At 37.8% G+C, this 19,311-nt stretch overlaps 1 protein-coding gene and 1 long non-coding RNA gene across 14 annotated transcripts in view; one reads left to right on the plus strand and one right to left on the minus strand.

Moving 5' to 3' along the window:
• Window positions 1-19,311, plus strand: part of ctnna2 (catenin (cadherin-associated protein), alpha 2) — a 375,732-nt gene that overhangs the window by 30,326 nt on the left and 326,095 nt on the right. For all 13 annotated transcript variants that reach the window (XM_037765886.1, XM_037765885.1, XM_037765887.1 and 10 more), the window contains exon 2: window positions 3,425-3,531. In XM_037765886.1, the coding sequence (XP_037621814.1) occupies window positions 3,430-3,531 (102 nt within the window). In that variant the 5' untranslated portion in view covers window positions 3,425-3,429. The remainder of the gene's footprint in view (window positions 1-3,424; window positions 3,532-19,311) is intronic.
• LOC119486007 lies at window positions 11,779-12,121 on the minus strand. The gene is made up of 2 exons (XR_005206419.1): window positions 12,011-12,121; window positions 11,779-11,897 (listed from the first exon to the last, which is right to left on the minus strand). It is a non-coding gene; the product is annotated as an uncharacterized LOC119486007 (long non-coding RNA).

Consider the following 19,311-nt stretch of genomic DNA (forward strand, 5'->3'; position numbering starts at 1 on the left):
TGCTGCTGCTTTCTCCTCAGCTGCATTAGCATCACTCCTGCTTATTTTCACCGTATGTACTATGATCTGCCGGGAAATCTTTAATGTCATAAAGGAGAGCTGCCAAACTAATCTTCAAAAAGAGAGGCTCTCATAGGCATCATTTCTTTCTAAGTTATTCTCAGCTACTGTATCTAACCAGCTGGCTGCTAATGGAAGCTGCATGAAAACAACATCAGCTACTGTATAGTGTTACCGTAGAGAAAGACTTACTACTTTGGTGGTCTTTCTGAACAGCAAAGAGATCCAATCTGTTGTGTAATGCCAACAATAAGTTCCAAAATGCAAAAAGGATTTTTTTCTCAACATAAATTATACAGTACACACACTGGTTCTCAGAGTCAGTGCATATATCGGAAGAAAGCCAAAACTTTCACCTTTCACCAACTAATGTGAAATCAACTGTAGGGAAGAGAATTTCTGAATACTTTTAAAATTTTCTCTGTAAATACGTTTTGCCTCACATTCACTGCACAAATCCAAGCTTGTTATGGTGTTTTCACAATACTGGAATTTCTACGTTGATACAAAACTTGAAAAATATTGATATTTGATTTTTGATACCACGGGGAAAGCTTGATTGTCCATGATTAATCATACATTTTGTATCTGTTCAAAATGTACCATAAATGGAGATTTGTCAAGTATTAAATACTCTTATCAACATGGGAGTGGTTAAATGTGCTTGCTTTATGCAAATGTATGTATATATTTATTATTGGAAATCAATTAACAACACAAAACAATGACAACTATTGTCCAGAAACCCTCACAGGTACTGCATTTAGGATAACAAAATCTGCTCATATCATAACATGGCAAACTCCAGCCCAACAGGCAACAACAGCTGTCAGTGTGTCAGTGTGCTGACTTGACTATGACCTCCCCCAAACTGCATGTGATTTAAAGTGGGCATGTATTTAAAGGATAGACTCATGGGTACCCATAGAACCCATTTTCATTCACATATCTTGAGGTCAGAAAATGACCATGACAGTTTTTCCTCGCCAAAATTAAGCATACGTTTGGAGCGTTATTTAGCATCCTTCGTTAGTATGACATGGTTGGTACCAATGGATTCCTTAGGTTTTCTAATTTCAGGTGATTCCAGGATCATCACTCTAGCTCTAAACTGAGCCTGTTACAACCTCCGAAAGATCAATTGTGTTAATGCGTTAAAGAAATTAGTGACGTTAAAGCGTTATCGCGTAGCTAGTAACACTAGCTTGTAACTTCACAGTTTGCAATGTGTGAATATTTTCTAACTCCATTATGCAAGGTTTCAGGTTTTGCCAGAAGTAAATTAAGACTGTAATACTGTATTCAACACTCCTGTTCACCTCTCAGTATGTGTAATTTTGAAAATGTCAGAACAGAGAAATGACACGCATCATTCCCTAAGGTTCTGTCAAACTACTGTGCATGATAGAGTGATAAGTTGACAAAGCCAGATTCATTGTCCCTGTCCAGATTTCCTTGCGGGGACAAACATCATCTGTCATGTAATGACAGCAGCATACGTGAGGGCCTGACATTTTTTTGAAGCTAAAGGTCCATGCTCTTTTGAGAGAACTATAATGTCTGGGTTGTGGTTTCATCAATAGTGCCAGGTTGCATGATTTCCTACTGTTCATCCATCTTTAGCCCACTGTGTGTAGTATCAGGGGCCTCTGGCCCAGATCTGTCATTCTTATTCACATCCTTTATTCCCTTCTGCCTCATTGACATTGGCAGTAGACTGAGCCAGTCCCAGCTGGCCCATTCTGAAATTGCTTACTGTAGAAACACATCCCCTCAGTAAAACAGACTGCTACCCCCATGCCAGCTGTTCAGTCCTCACATTCACCTAATGTAACCCCACTGAGTTTAAGGGTTTTAAAAATTGTAATGAAATAATATTCCAAGTTAAAGAGCAGATTGTCTGAAGAACTGTGCAATTGAGACTCATATTGCAGAGCTCAGCACCATCTCAGGAGTGCATCTTTTCACTTATGTGACTGACTATGTTTTGCTGTTGAACTTGATGAGTTGAACATCAGGTTAATTTAATCTCCAACTTTTCTCCTGTTTTTCTCTGCTTTTGCCTCCTTTCTTTACTGTTTTTTCTTAATTTGGAGACTCTCATAATGCAACGCTACAGTACAATGCAATTTTTGTACCTGAATGAACCTGTACCTGAATTGTACCTGATGAAGTAGTCAGCAATGTGGGCAAATCTATGCCAAAACTCTGTTGAATGACATCTAGCTATACAAATGAAGAATAACAATAACATTCTCCCTGAATTTACTGTCGCTTTACTCAGTAAGTTTCATCTTTGGAGAGATACAATGGAGTTAATTAAGGAAGTTAATTACTGTAAATCAAGGTTAGAGAGGTGGCTGGCCATTAATTTATGGATTGTTGGAATTGTTGACTGTGTTGTTTGATGTGCAGAGCTGAGATTTGCTAAACGGACAATCATGAAAACTTGTTTTTGAGCCAGTAGTTTTAGCCTGCTGGGCTTCATTATATTTAGTGGAATTGCTGAGATGTCTATGAGGATTAGGTATTGGCACAAACCTCATGATGCTATATGGTTTCTGATTGGCTAAAGTTTATTTGTCAAGTAAGGAGTAATCCATGACAGGTTTTGTGGTTATTGGGCAAAAAATATTCTGCAGATTGCCTCTGCAGAGTGCACTATTTTCATAACCACGGAGTGGTTTATCGTGTTTATCCCATGGCCAAATTTGGAGCAACATAATGTTTAAATGGAAATGTCATGTTGACTCTCTGTCAACCTCGAAACCTTTTAAAAAAAAGAAATGTCTGAAAACTCAATATCCTTGGCCATCTTCACCCAGTAAGTGTATACACCATCAATACTATTACACAGTGACACAGTGCTGATAAGACTGTCTGAGAACAGTAAGATCAGCTTACAGAGACAAAAGGTTCAGAGCCTGGCGTAGTTACAGTGACAAAAATCTTGCCCTGAAAGAACTAATAATTGGCATAAGGATGACCAGTAGTATGACAGTGTACATTAATTGTAATTTGGTTGAGTCTTTTGGATAATAATGCTTAACAATGCTGCCCTAGAAAGGCTTCTGCCATCTTTAAAAAACCCAACCCAACCCACTCTGAAACCACCTGTGCTGTCTTATCAACCTGTCAGCTTTTGAGGAACATTTATGCCTGCAGACCTATATTCAAAAAACAGCTCTTTTTACACAGCTGAACACTACCTACAGACTTTGTGAATACCTCTAGCCACCCTGTTCTCTTGAGCACATATAATGTGCAACGTGACCTGTCGCAGAGTTTATATTTTTTTAATGAGCCAAAAGCTTTTCAAAGCAAAACATTCCTCTAACTATTGATCTGCTTTTGCTCCCAACAGAGACCATGACGACCGCCACCTCCCCCATCCTGTTGAAATGGGACCCCAAGAGTCTTGAGATCCGCACCCTGACTGTGGAGAGGCTTCTGGAGCCCCTGGTTACACAGGTAGATCAGTTAACTCTGTGATTCAAATGTAACAAAAGAGTAGGCAAAGCACTGAAGTTTAAAAGATCATTGGAGTTTACTGTCTAACTCAAACTGGCTGATGTACGTTTTTTAATATACGTACTAAACATTAGACAAGTAAATCCGAGTTTATATCTCCTTATTCTCTGAAAGGGTTGTAGAGTCTTCTAAAGTCTGATGGCGGGAATTGTGATGGACTTATAAACAATAATAGACACTTGTCATAGTTGAGTATGAGAGCAAAATGGATTACTTTCTGGTTGCACCTTTGCTGGATCACTTATTGCAAACATAAATTGCATTGGGGTACTGCCAAAGACTTTGGCCCATCGCCACTGACTTTGTTTGGCTTCTCAAGCTGAACAGATGGCTGAACATGACTTTGGTCACCCTGGCTTATTCTGAAGAAGCCTGTGAGTATGGTTGGGCATCTTTTAGATTTTGTGGATTTTGATTCTGATTCTGAATTTATGTATCATATCTGGTCTGAATCTTACTGAATTCTGGGTCAGATTACAGTCATTATATCTGCCTAAGGGGAAAAAAGCATGTTATAAGTAAAATCCACCTGTGCCTTTGGCGGATTTAGGCTTTTATGACAGGAGTTCACATGACTCAGAACATGTGTCAGAGTTTCCGCCAGTGTATTGCAAGCACAATGGCCCGACGGGCCTAATAATCAGGGAATTATGTATTTGTAATATGTTTTTTTAAACTAAAATGTCTTTTACAAGTAGAAAACTCCTTTAAGGAACAACATAAATTAGTGCATGGGTTGTGTGCTTAACGTTAGCGAGTGTCAGTGTGCAGGCGAGAGAGAGCAAAGACAGTGAGTATGAAGTTAGACGTAACGTTATAGCTGTGAGAGTAGCAGTGCAGTGTGGGCACAGTTTAGGCTGTCGATGAATAAATGCTACAACTCCTAGAGACCTAAGCCAAGTTCCCATGTCTTGCTTGTTGTCTGCTGATTAAACTGAAGGGGGTTTAACCCCGAAGTTAGCAACAACTGCGGCTCGGGCTTGATTAAGGTGGACTGACCTTTAAGGTGGACCAGCTATTCTCATTTTAGTGACAAGCCGCTCCTCCGAGTTTTGCTCAGCTGCTTTGGGAAATAAACTCTGTTGGCACGGTAATAGAATAACAGAACACACCACCACAACTCTTCCTAGCTTGTCAGAAATCACACTTCAAAATCAAGCAGACTTACTCACAGTAGGCGCAAAATGAACACAAAGTCATCCTTGGCAACTATCCCGTTTCTCCAGGATGTCTTCATAAAGCTGCTTCATTGCAGGTAATGTCTGACCCACAGAGTGGTTGATATTAGATTTGGAAAGATTTACTCACAGCCTGAGACTCAGAACACAACCTGTTTACTCTTTGGTCCCCTAGAGAATGTATTGTATTGTAAGTATTGATTGTAGACTTTTTGCCAGCTCTACTTGTTGCAGCAACAATACACAGCCCTTTTATCTCCTATTGTCAACTTTGTATTTTTGCTTTCTTTTGAAAAGAAGGGATTACTATAGTGTCTGGTTTTATCTGAAATTACACACAGATCCCTCATATACCCAATGTAGTCGTTGTTTTGTAAGTAACGAGGAAGTCTCAAATCTTTACACTCAAGTCCACAGTCCTAAACAAGTGTGATATTGCATTCTTCACCAATTGAAATTTAAGCACCAACAGAACAGGATAGTGGTTAGATGTTTTGCAACACATGGATTCTTCATAAACTTTGTCTTTATTACTTTTTTTAAAATGTATTCCATTGTAATACATGGATAGCCTTGAAACACTTCAGTAAACAAGAAAATACAAAAAGCTGTTGCACACTTACACATTGAATTTGCTTTTAGCTTTTCTTGTTTGGTGACACTGACAAATGCTATCCCTTAGAGATGCAGGCTTAAGGGATAAAATCTCTTCAATGTATGGATGTTCATATCAATGTCAAATGAGCCAACATAACCATAGAAAGGGCTGTTAAGCTTTCCAATAGGATCTGTGCAGACATGCATCACTGGTTGAACCTAAAACAGCACAGTACATGGCAGCATTTGGTGCTGACATGTAACATGCTTACAGTAAGTTCAAATCCTGATCATCCTTGAGGCCATAATTGCACTAGACTTGCTTGCTTGATTTTTGCTGAAACAGCTCATTTTGTGCCTAGACAAAGTTAAGTTCGTGGCAAGTCATCAAAATACCAATAAGAGCACATCAAGAGATGGCTGAATCAGAGCAGAAGTTGAAAATGTGTTTCACTCCTCATTCATTCATCAGGATTTCTAAGCTTGAGTCATTGCTGGCCATCCGTCTCCTCATCCCTGCTTATAGAACATTATGGGTTTTGGGTTTATTTGCTGTAACTGGATTAAATACAAACTTCCCAATGTACCACCATTACAGTTTGCTTGGAAGAAAACCCAGACATGCATTTTTCAATTGGCATCCCTAGTTTGAATAGCATTAACATCACATATCTGCACAAAGTCCAATAAATATATATATAGTAATTTTAAGGCAGTATATACAGTCCAACCCAGTCGGTTTGCATTCCGACTTTCCTGTGTTTGTTCTCACGAGTGTCCATCAAAGTGACAGGTAGGTAATTGCTTAATGTTGGCAGGATGAAAAGCTGATGAGCTTTCTCTCTTGATGTATTGTGATCATTATTAATTCCTTTCTATAGCAATGCCTGTACAGCAAATTATGTGTCTGAAGACCAAACATTTTTTTATTTAGAAAAATGACTTGTCTTCCCTTTGACTTCTTAATTACTCTATATTAGAATTCATTTTCCTGTGTTTGCAGCAATGATCCCCGGATGATTTCAGACAGCTTCATTCTGAGTGTGTGAACTCCCAGCACAATGCTTATCGATTTAGCCAAAAGAGAATGAGACAGGTCTAGAAACAATCATCATCTGATCATGTCAGTGCTTATGATCTAGGGGAGTTTTATTAGCAGTTGCTCGACACTGAGATTTAAACCTCAGAATTTTGTGGCATTCGTCTTATAACTGCTTTTTAATAAATGATCTGTGACATTATTTGCTCCCTCTGTCTGATTGTTACATCTCTGAATTGATGGATATCACAGTTAATACTGATTCATCATCTACTCTATACTGCACAATAATAGTAAAACTCTGCATCAAAGATGATATTGCGGCAAAATGCGTTCACCACACACCTATGGGAATAAGCACAACAGCCAACCGTGGTAGTTCATCTTTACTGCGATTGCATTGGAAGTGTGAAGCATTTTCGGATATGAACGAGACACTGTGATTGTTTCTCCTGTCAATTTGGATGATTCAGTGTTTTTGGATGGAATAAAAGGTTGCCTCAGGAGGATAGACAAACAGGCTCGCACTGACATTGCGTGAGATAGCAGGCTCATTTATCATGACCAAGCTTCTCTCACCCCTGCTGGAGTACTGGGCAAGTCCATAGCTAATAACACTGAGGGGCTTACTTTATCACTGCGGATGAAGGCAGCATGCCTCTGATATAGTAAACATTTTTATACTGCAGGCGGTAGCAATATTTTTTGAGAGAATTATGGGGAGGTAGCCTTGAGAGGCAGGTGGGGAAAAAAAACAGGTGTTAGAAGTTTGGCTGTTTTTATTTACACTCTAGACTTTACGTATGTTGATATGGAAATGTGGGGGCACTGAATAGAAACCAGTTGGCTGATGGTATATATGGTTATAAAAAGTGGAAAGGCTCTGATATAACCAGAGAAAATGATGACAGAACTTGGGCACTGGGCAAACTTTTGCTTTGACTAGCTTCACTCACAGGCAGTCAGTGGATACTCTTCTGCAGTGTTGTTGCTCTGGAGGTCTTCCTACGTATTGATTTTAAACTTTGAATTCAACTTTTGACATGTAAAAATGTACAGCATTTAACTGAGCAAGACACCATTGTTAGCTTTTGGGGGATGATGGTCAGTTATTATTCTTTATTTGGAGCCCCATTAGCTTCCAAAGAGCGGTCGCTGGTCTTCCTGGGGTATGCATGCCTTGATTAGGGGCTGCAACTTCTGATTATTTTTATTGTCGATTAATCTGTTGATTATTTTCTCGATTAATCAATTTGATGTTTGGTCTTTAAAATGTCCGAAAATGTTGAAAAATGTCAATCAGTGTTTCCCAAAGCCCATGATGATGTCCTCAAATGTCTTGTTTTGTCCACAACTCAAATATATTCAGTTTACTATCATAAAAGAGTATAGAGACCAGAAAATATTCACATTTAACAAGCTTGAATCTGAGCATTTTTACTTCTTTTTCTTAAAGAATTACTCAAACCAATTAATCGATTATCAAAATAGTTGCAGATTAATTTAATAGTTTTACAACTAATCGATTAATCATTGCAGCTCTTGTCTTGATAGTTAAAAAGGTAATATGCCAATAAATAAATGTGTTCCATTGCTCGCTTTGTATTCCTTTTATTGTAGGAAACATATACTATCCTTTATGAATTGAGAAAATATAGCTGTTCCATGATTCTTTGCTCCAACATTTCTGACCGACTGATTTCTGTCTAGCCAGTGAAATGTAATACCAAAAATTTGGGTGATAATACAAGTATTTATTTGAAATAAACAGCAAAGCTCTTCATTATATGCCCTTGTATAGAGAACAATATACAAGTAAACTGAAAGTCAATAATTGCTCAACAGTTGTTTAAGCATGAGAACATTAAAGGCACATACATATGTTACATGTTGTCACATTATGTAAACGTTTTGGCATAATTGTGCATATGGATGTATCCAAACAGACTGACCGAAATAAGTTTTAGAAATAAGAAATTATAAAGAAGTTAATAAATAGTTTTAGTTAACAAAATCTATAAGATATCAAATAAATAAATAAATTTGATCACATTAGTCATCATTGCACAGATATTTTCTGAAAAATAGCACATCATTGCATATGACAAACTGTAATTTTGAATTCCATTTTAAAAGGGACTTATTGGGGCTGCAGGCTAATATTGACTCCTGTCAGTGTAATAAGGTGTACTGACAGTGAACATAATAATAATAAAAAAAGAGCCTTGCCATTCAGTGTGTCTTGGTGCTTGTCCTGCTGATGTAGTTGATTTGCACTTGTGGTAAATATAAGAGCGCTGATCCCAGAACTCCCATCAGTCTCCCATCATGTAGTGTGTCTCCTGTAATCGTCTCACAGCAGGAGCTACTAATGAGGCAAAAACTCTCCAACCCAAATATTCAGGGTGAGAGGTGTATACAGGCTTCATCATTTCTACTGTCAAACAGTATTTCATCAGAGAAAAGACGGTTTCTCTTCTCCTCGGTCTCTCTCTCCTTCTCACACACACACACACACACACACACACACTGAATCTATTTTAATCTTCTCATTGGTTTGCATGTTTATTTATTCTTTGCTTCCACTTCTTGCTCAGCCATTTCATTTCATCTCCGCTTGTTATATACACAGAACTAATGCTTTGTTTATCTGCGCTTGCTTTTCTTTCTTTGTTGTGTGTGCTTATTGGACTTCCCTTTCGAGGAACAACTGACAAGGACAACTAATAATATTCCATTTTCAAAAAAAAGACAGCCAGCTGTATTTTTTTAATGAACAAGTCAATAGGAGTTGCCCATATACTCCTTTAATATAAGACTTGTTCTTGTCCACCATGTTTGTGTTTACTAAAATTGGTGTTTTCAATTAATACACTACAATAATAAACACATTTTCTGTTAAATTAATACTCTTTAACAAACAAATTCAACATTAACATTTTGTCCAAATATGACTGTGACTTGCTATGACAATGATTAAAGTCATAGTTCATATTAACCATTCAGCTGTTACATTTCCCCCTGACCGTTCAACCCTGAATAGCTAAACATATTCAATATTTATTTAATGAAAAGCAAAGAATAATAATAATAAAAAAATACAGATTTGTAGCAGAACTTATTTTTTTCCCCCTTTAATCATTCCACGACCCGTCAGATTTATCTTGTGACCCTTTGGAGGGGCCTGAACCCTAGTTTGGAAACCACCACTGTACAGTATATAAAGTAGTTAAAACTAGCTTCACCTTCACCAGCTACAACAGTAAAATGCTGCTTACACATTGATGCTCAGTATTAACATTGTCATAATGTCGTATGTAATGATAAATCAGAATTTATGCAGAATTAGTACTTTCACTTTTGATACTTTAAGAACATTTTAATTACATTATTATTACTAGTTTAATGATATAATATCAAACTTAGCAGTGTAATATTAATAGCACTTTTACTTAAGTAGGATTTTAAATGCAGGACTTTTACTTGCAACTGAATATTTTTTACTTTTTTTATTATTCTTCTTATAACCTTTATTTAACAAAGTAAGTCCCATTGAGATTTGAAAATCTCTTTTCCAAGGGAGCCCCAGCCAAAACATTAGCAACAGAGTGTTTCAAACAAGATACACTCAAACATTTAAAACACGTATAACAAACATACAGTATCAAGTCACACTATTTCAAACAGCATACACACAAATAATTAAAAAAGCATTGTTCTACTGTATCTACTATTGGCCCTGTATTTCATTTAGGAAAGCCAAAGAATGCAATACAAGACACTGATTTTGTTTTCCTTTTCTCGAAGCCAGTCTTGGCTGGAGGTAATATCTGCAAAAACTATCATTTCCTACCATAAAACACTTGTCAATTACTGTCTGTTTTTCTGCCTTAAATTTTAGATGTCTTTTATTCAGGATGAATCTGCAGTCTGAATTTGTTGTATATCAACTAATTACTGTCAAAGGTCCTTTTGCTTTGAGGCTGTTGTTTAATTATTATGCAGTCGGATGCAGCAGCTAAGGTAGTCTTTTGCACAGTTAAAGTCTTTGAATTAAGTTCTTGTTATTGTGATGTGCATACCAATTTGATTGGTCTTAGAGATTATAATTGATGCTTGATTAAAAATAAAAAAAGTATTTTAGTTTTGAATTTAGCTAAGGAGATGAAGAGTCTAGCCATCTTCAGCCATCTTCAAATCCAAGTAACTGGTATTTGGTATGATATATACTGGATTGATGTCATGTTTTAATCAGCATGACATACCTGGCAAATCAAACAGAAAACGTGTTTAGCTCTTACAGGGTTAAAACATGACATGAGTACAACAACAAAGTAGATTTACCCCCTGATCTCTCCGCCCTAATTCTGCCTCTTGGATGGGATTTCCACCATTGGGATGTTTGGTCGTTGACATTACATTCGGCTCCATGTGGTGCGGAGAAGAGCCTCTCTGCTGCGTTGTCTGTCCAGTTTGAGAGGACCGGAGAGAGCTATTAAATAATGTCCCAGTTATGTTTTTCTTTCATTGGGGTCCTCTGACTCCCATGGTTGCTTTTAATACTCTAACATGGATTCATTCATGGTGAGTACTGATGCCAACCTCGTCAGAGCAACTTTCGTCTCTTAATAAATGTTTAATCTCAGAGGTCATCTCTTATGTATTCGCTCAGAAAGTCCGTCCTACATGCGCAGCTGATTCTGGTCCAGCACTGTACAATTTTCTGTAAACAACTGACAATTAGGAACTCTACTATTGTATACGTTGATAGTTGTACTTCCATTGGTGGTTGGTTCTTTTTAATTGTCACATGGGTAAAAGCAAACACTGGTTTGATAATGAAGGCCATTTAGGAATAAGTCCTGCTTTGAGGGCAGACAAGAACGCAGAATGAAAGAGTGACGTTGACAGATGTGTCTGTCTGGGTTGCTGCTTGACTATATTCACATTAATCATTGATTAGTTGTGTTTGGGAGACACAGCAAAACCGTATTGTTGTGGATATATCCTTAAATCTTCTGGTTTTCTTGGTTATTAAGTTGACAGCTATTTTTCCCTTGGCATATTGACTTCAAAGCCTGGTAATGGGCTAGCAGGACACCTGAAGGGCAGGGTTGGCTGTCAGCAGTGGATGCTTTAACCCCCTTTGTTTTTGTATATCATCCAAGCCCAAGGTTTGGCTCCTAGTATTGGTTGGCACCTGACACACATGCACACACACTCGCTCTAGTCAAGGGGCTTAACATAAAGGGAGGGGAGACGACGGCGGCAAGGGGATTAAAGCTTCATGCTGCATCACTGTCATAATCCATTAAGCTAGCGGAAAAGGAGGAAGCCTGGACCTCAAACAGACACTTTTTGGAGGCAAGGAGGGATGCTATATTTCTCCTCAAAGTTTTTATTGAAACCACAGAACAGTCGTTCTCAAAGGTTGGAGAGTAGTCCTAATTTTAGGAATATGACGACAGCTTGTTGACAACAGCAGCATCTCGCTTTTTGGAGAAAAACAAAATAACTTGATTGATGATTTAGTTTAATGACTTTGGGTTCTCTCAGAAACAACTTTTATTGCAGACATGCATATTCAGATATTATAAAGTATTACCTGGGTCTTGGATGCACTGAAGAAATGGGTCTAGCTCATCTTTTGCTTCATTTTCGAAGTACTGAAAAAGAAGGGACAAATCTCACTGGATTTGAAGATGTGAAGTCCTTTGTACTCTTTTCTATCCCTTGTTTGAATTTGGATGACAGTGTTTCTAAGAGGCTTTGAACCCTGTGAGAGGCGATGATGTTCAAAGGCAGTCTGGAACCCCCTGCTTCTTGGCATGCTACTCATCAGACATATGCCATGTTAGAGGAAGCAATTCTTAATTCAAGCTGGAAGAGGGAAACAGGGAAATTAATTTGACAGCTGGAAAAACAGTGACATCTTGCCAAGGCCAAAGTGTAGTTCAGAGATAGTTTGACACCAGTGTAATAATAATAATAATGCAGTATTTACATTTTCCAAGATTTTGTTTATCACATTAACATTACAGTTCAAATTTGATATGATACTCACATAAGCTAGAGGGTTGAAATTTAAATCAAAGTTTGCAATAATGAGAAATCCAGCCTAACACAGTAGGATAAATCTTATTATTGGTGATGAACTTTAAATCCAAGTTGATTTAACATGCAGGCAACATGAATAAAATTAGATTTTGCTCTCTCCCATCTTTGGTTTCATTATGTAACACATGTGACGTATTTGGTCTCCTTTATTGGTGCCTCAGTTGGTCCCGCTGCCTCGCATGATATCATGACATTTGCTCTCTTTGTTCTCAGATGTGTCACGCTTCTGCTCCCCTGAGAACGTTTAGCCTGTATCTTTGTTTCTCTCCACAGTGAAACATTTAAAGTATTTTTGCTTCATAGTGAATTATCATAATCATCAATGCATGCAACTGTATATAATATTTTGTAATGTACCTGAAACCCAAATGTATCTTCTTGCCATTTGTCATTCTTATTTTTTTCTGAATATTGGCTAGAAGGAACTTAACATGTAAATATATTTGTATTTATTTCTTCATTTATATAGTTTATTTTCTAGTGGATATACGGAATAGACAAATGGTATATGCATATGGGTATTACCTACTTAGCACCACTTGATGATGATATATATGGTGACAGTGTAGTAAGTAGTATTGAGGTTGGAAATTAACTTTAAGCTTGACCTCAACCTTTTCCACTCCACCCCTCTTTACCATAGGGGGTACAGGGGACCTTTAGGGGGAGATAGCAGGTCAGCAGTAGATGTCACATACAAGTGGTGTACATCATCTGAAAGCTGGGAACCTGAAGATTAATTTGAGATGCAGCTCAGCACTGTGTGTAAAGTTATTCTAGTCAAAAATCAGAAATAATCTAATCGGCGATTAGATGGCGAGCACTTCTGTTCTGGAAACTGCTAAGAAACCCCCTTATTGTCACTCTACCTAGGAAAGCCATCCCACCTCTGAATGCAGCTGGTCCTTTTATACAGAAAGGTCAAGTTTCAAAAAATGGTCTAACTACAATGAAATGGCTACTATGGGGACTAACATCATCACACATGAGTACAATTGGGCTTATTTGATCCACAAGAGTCTCAGCTTTACAGTGATACCCAATTTATGCAATTCCAGGGACCACAGTGTGCAGAAAGTCTTTTAGAATAGGCAAAACATAAACATGTTTATACTGCATGCATAAAACTGCATTTATTTTTTGCCCCAAACTGCATGGGATTATCATAAAGTGGGCATGTCAAGGGTAGACTTGTGGGTACACAGAGAACCCATTTTCATTCACATATCTTGAGGTCAGAGGTCAAGGGACCCCTTTGAAAATGGCCATGCCAGTTTTTCCTCACCAAAATTTAGCCCAACTTCAGAGCATTATTCAGTGGTCTTCCCGACATGCTAGCATGACGTGGTTGGCACCATGCTACAGCCTCTGAAAGACAGTAATGCCATCCAAAGGGCGCTAGCACCCTCAAGGAGTGGAAGAGGTTAAATATTGTAACATAATTAAATTCATATCCGTACGCCATGACTGCATTTTCTCTTGGGTCTTGGGAGCTACAGTAGTGAACTGCAGTTGCCTTGTGTACTTGCATGATTCCCTTTTGTGAAACGTTTGCCCAGGTGTAGGTCTAGTGACGAAAAACTTGATCAGACTTGTATTGGACCCTAAGCATGTACAACCTTCTTTTTCTATCTTTGTGTTTTCTCTTGGAAAATAAAGACCTTTAGTATGTCAGTCTTGGTCAAAACAACCTTGCATATTAATTGAATAGATTGCAGCTGGCCAGTGTATTAATTTCCCAGTTAATCTGGCAGTTATCTCACAGCAATTTTGCTCTCTGGAAGTCTCAACTGCTCATGTTGGCATGTTGCTAAAAAATAGTGGAGTGTTGTTTCTATTCAATTCAACACATGGGCTCTTGATCTCACAAACACGTACAATGCAGCAACTTCATTGCACATACTTCTCTCTCTCTCTCTCTTTATCTGTAACTCTCATTCTCTTCATTGCATATAATATTGGAGCTATGTCATCTCTCTCGCTCTGCTTTCTGTGCAGAAGTGTCAACTAACACACTGGATTCAAACTGAGAAAGGTGATGATAGTAAGTAATATTCTACTTTTACACAGTAGTATGATAAGGATGACAGCTGTGTCATTATGCAGAGTGCCCCCTGTTAGCTTCTGTCTTCTCATTACCTCTGCCAGCGCCTCGGGGTCAGTGCTGGATCTTGTGAAACATACTTTAATCTGTCTTCGGGCTGTATCTTCTGACACCTTGCTATGTCAGCATATGGCTTGCCCCAGGGTTCTGAACAGCAGCCATGCACAGATGCAGGTTGTCCGCTCTCGCTCTGCATTTCTACCATAGAAAATACACCGCATCAGGACAGATTGCCTTAGAAACACAAAACCTTCGGGTTTAAGCACTATTTTCTCAAGCACAAACTCAACTAGCCGCTGGTTATACATATATGGAAATAAGATTGATTACTTTTTAATGTATTAATTAAGCTATTTTTCAAATTAAAAGTCCCTTGAAGTATATTATTCAACTTTTTTCCCATGGTCTGGTGTTAACAAAGTTAACAAAGTTAACAAAAATCACAATAAATCATAATATGGAATTGCAATACTTGTAGAATCGCAATACTTTAAAATCGCAATACATATCGAATCGGCACCCAAGTATCGTGATAGTATCGAATCGGGAGATTTATCGTCGGAGTTTATCGTCCCAGCCCTTTTATTTTTGTTATTATTATTCATGGCCTAAGCCACTGAAGGACCTGCACCATAAGTAGCTACATGTTTATCGTTTTGACTCATGTGTTTCCATGACTAATTGATTCCATATAAATTGATATAAATACTATAAGACATTTTGACTTGTCACATTTAAGCTCAGGTGTTACTAATAACATTAACGATAGCTCCGGGCTATTCAAGTGTCTGTAAGCCATGACGGTGTGACAGTGAGCCAGCATGCACTATACCACTATGCTACTATACTATGCCTCAAAACTGACAAGCTAAATGGAACAACACTTGTACTCTGCCAACTGTGACATGTCAAAATATATTCTATCATTTGACTACAGGTACTCTATACATCTAATTTGTATTTTAAACGCAACATTATTTATAAATTATACAAAAACAGAATTATACAATTGTTAATGATGTTTATGAATGTTGAAGAAGACATAGGTAGACATGATCTAAACTTGCCAAAGGTGTCACTTCAATAAACAAAAACAATAATCTCTCAGATGGCCACTTTAAATTTAGGTTTTTGCCAATTTTTGGGAAAAAAAAACATAATGAGAATATGTCCTTATGCTTAGTCAGCTGAGTAAATTTGACTGTGGAATGACTGCATCTTTTATGATAACAGCCTTGGGTAGTTGAAGAAAAGCATGCTGCTGTCACCTCACAAGACTTTTTCTTAAAATACAATTTTGTTGCAAAATGAAATGCCTTGGTTTGGGCAATCTGTTTTATTACAGTATAGTTTGAGATGAGAAAACTTACAGTACGTCGTATACGATGTCCTCTTCAGAGTGATAGAGACATCAAGGCTAAAGAACACATTTTGCTTTTATCATCAGGGACAAAAGGGAATAATTACTTTCTTTTAAAGACAAAGCAAAAGCCTGCACTCCCACATTTTAAAACCTTCACCGAATAAACTTTAAAACACAGAAATCTTCTTTTGTCTTTTCAGTTTGACAAAAGTTTTCAGTTGCTTGTAAAACACACATCGTGCACATTATTCAGTTCAATTTATTTTTTACGGAAGTTATCTCACCAAACATTCATATAGAGCAGGTTTAGACCGTATAATTTACCCAACAACGGAACCCCTTTAATGGGTAGAAACCTTGGGCAGAACCAGGCTCTGGGTGGGCAGCCATCTGCCTCGACCGGTTGGGGGTGAGAGAGAGAAAATGGCCATAAACCCTCTTTTGTTATTGTTATAAAATTAGCTGAATGCAATTGAATTACAGCTATAATAAAAAAGTTTATACTTTCTTTTTGTTTCATTCACTTCATCTCTTTTCAGTGAGCAGCTCCCAAGCCTGCAGTTTTCATTATATTTCTTGAAGCAGTTTACCATGTAACAAGCACTTATTCTTCCTACAAGATAAAACTGTATTTAAAACTTTTATAAATGGGAGAGAGAGAGAGAGAGAGAGAGAGAGAGAGAGAGAGAGAGAGAGAGAGAGAGAGAGAGAGAGAGAGAGAGAGAGAGAGAGAGAGAGAGAGTCATTGTTTCTATATTCATTATTAAATACTGCCTGTCCGATTCCTGAGAGCTGTGGGAGCAGCAGAATAGAGTGTGTTGTACTCTGTGAACCAGGACATTATTGTAACAGGACACTAGGATACATTTACTCACCACCACCATCCATTAGGGGTGTAAGACAATATAGAGAAAAAAACATATCCAATATCCCCATATTATGTTTTGTGATACTATATCAATTCTCAAAAACACTATTGATTTTAATCAATAGTTTAGATTAACTCAGTCAATACATTATTTCATTTGCAAAGAGATGCACCCTCTCAGTGTATAGTGCCTTCTCACAGTAGTGGCTATTTACAGGGACTGTGATAAATGCAAATGCAGATCCCACTGTTCTGATTGCATAAAAAAATTAACTTTTTTTTTACTCAGATGTTATGCATATGGTGGCGTTCTTTATACAATGACAGTTTTCCTTAAATTAGATTAAAAAAATTACAATATATCGCCTTGCTTATAGTATCGCAATATATCGCAATATATTGAATCATAACCCCTGTATCATGATACGTATCGTATCACCAGATTCTTACCAATACATGGCCCTACCATCCATATCAGCAACGATTATAGAACACTTTTTACTGTAGTAGTGCCCTGGACTGATCATTTGTGACATAATGCCACTCGGCCTATGCTGTGAAGATGCCGAGTAGATCTACGGATGAAATCCAACTGATCCATTTGGGATGTTCAAAGGACTCTGACAGTGAACCAGCAGGGTCCTTGCCTCCCCTGTTCTGTTGTATATGTGTAAGAGCGAGACGGAGAGGAACAGGATGAAAGGGAAAGAAGCAGACAGATAATCTGAGATTCTGATTGTCTGCATATTTGGCGAGGAGCAAGATCAGCGCAGATATAATCTAAATGAGGCTGAATAGTCAAAAACAAGTGTCTGCATGTTATTTCTCTATTTATTCTTTTATATGTATGTGTGCGCTTTTTTAAATTTCCTCTCTGTGTTACTTCCCTCCATACAGCCATCCCCCTATGACCTATAAACCAGGGTTAACTCGATGAACTTATTATTTTAGAGAACATAAAATACCACAAAACAAGCCCATTGCCATGAATAATTTACTTGCTGAGCTCAACTGCTTAACTACTTTGGTCTAAGCTCTCCTTCCAGTTTTGTCTCACTTTGCTGAGTTTGGTATTTACTTACAGGCAGGCTTAGTATAAAACTTTGGCTATGGTTCCCTGTGGTGCATCATTTGGCACTTCTGTAGGAAGTTGCATCACTTTGCTTGCATATGATTGATTGAACCCAGTAATTACTTTAGTTTTTTGTGGTAAATATTTCATCTTTGCACTGCGTGAACTGAATTATTGAAAGTAACCCTGGAAATCTAATGCTATGAATATGAACAGATATAGTGCACACAAGTCGGTCATGTTGCTTGAGTTCTTGATCTTGTATGAATGGATTAGAACTCCACAAATACTACTTTTCTACAAATACTACTCCGAGAGGGATTATCAACCCTAAAGCAATATTTAAATTGTGCTTTTATAATGATTTTGTGGTGTAAAGGTATCAGCAACAATTAACTGGCTGTCATATACTGTACCACATGCTGTGCTGGAACTGGAAAATCAATTATTTTCCAACCGTTTGCTTTGAGCAGTTTGTTTCAGTTGAACATACTGTTGCTACTAGAAACCCCTACCTCCCACGCACCATAGCAGGTGCCGTTTAACTGACGTGGTTACATCCAGGCTATTCATAGCTCACTATATTTACTGTCCAATTTAGTGTCCAAATTCTGAGCAGCGAATTCACAAAAGGATTGCGTGGCTTTTGCGGCCGTTAAACCTGCACAAATAAGACTAAAAGAAACTGTAATTCTAAAAGCATCCATAAAGGATGAAATGCACCACTAACTGCGCTGCCAAGCAAATAGCTTAGCATAGGTAATATGTATACATTTGGCGCAAAATTGACCCCTTCTATGCAAATAAGCCTCATTGCAAAAACAGTCCAGTTCACAAAGATCAGCACTAATAGCCACACACAGTTACAGTGAAATTATTAGCGCCTTCAGAGAGTTGGGGTGTCAGACTCTCCAGTGATCTTGGCAGCAGTGATTGTAGCCAGGCAAAGGTGTCGTCATGCTCCGCTGAAACTCATTTACTTTGGGATTCAGTGATAGGATGCAACGACAGTTGTGTAATGAAAAATATATGAATAAAGCTCTCCTACATGTCATTTTTAAAAAATACATGAGAGAAAAAAATGATGGGAAATGGGGAAAAATAAGCTTATTTTTTTAAACAAATAAACAAATTGTTTCTTCCCTCTGCAAAAAAAGGACAAACTGCACTCAGCTGCAAAACTTTATGGGAGTGTTTGATTTGTAATGTCATTAATGCAGTATTTTTTGTGAATCGGACCTTGAGACGGGGAAGATGGCGGTTGCAAATGATGCGCAATCCATTCTTTGTAAATTCGCCGCTGAGTGTGTAAATTTATCCACTATATCAAAGAATGTATATTGCCAAAAAGAGACAATCAGGTGTTCTTTCCATTGCAACAT

The sequence above is a fragment of the Sebastes umbrosus genome, chromosome 3, assembly GCF_015220745.1.
Source record: "Sebastes umbrosus isolate fSebUmb1 chromosome 3, fSebUmb1.pri, whole genome shotgun sequence".
Classification (NCBI taxonomy): Eukaryota; Metazoa; Chordata; class Actinopteri; order Perciformes; family Sebastidae; genus Sebastes; species Sebastes umbrosus.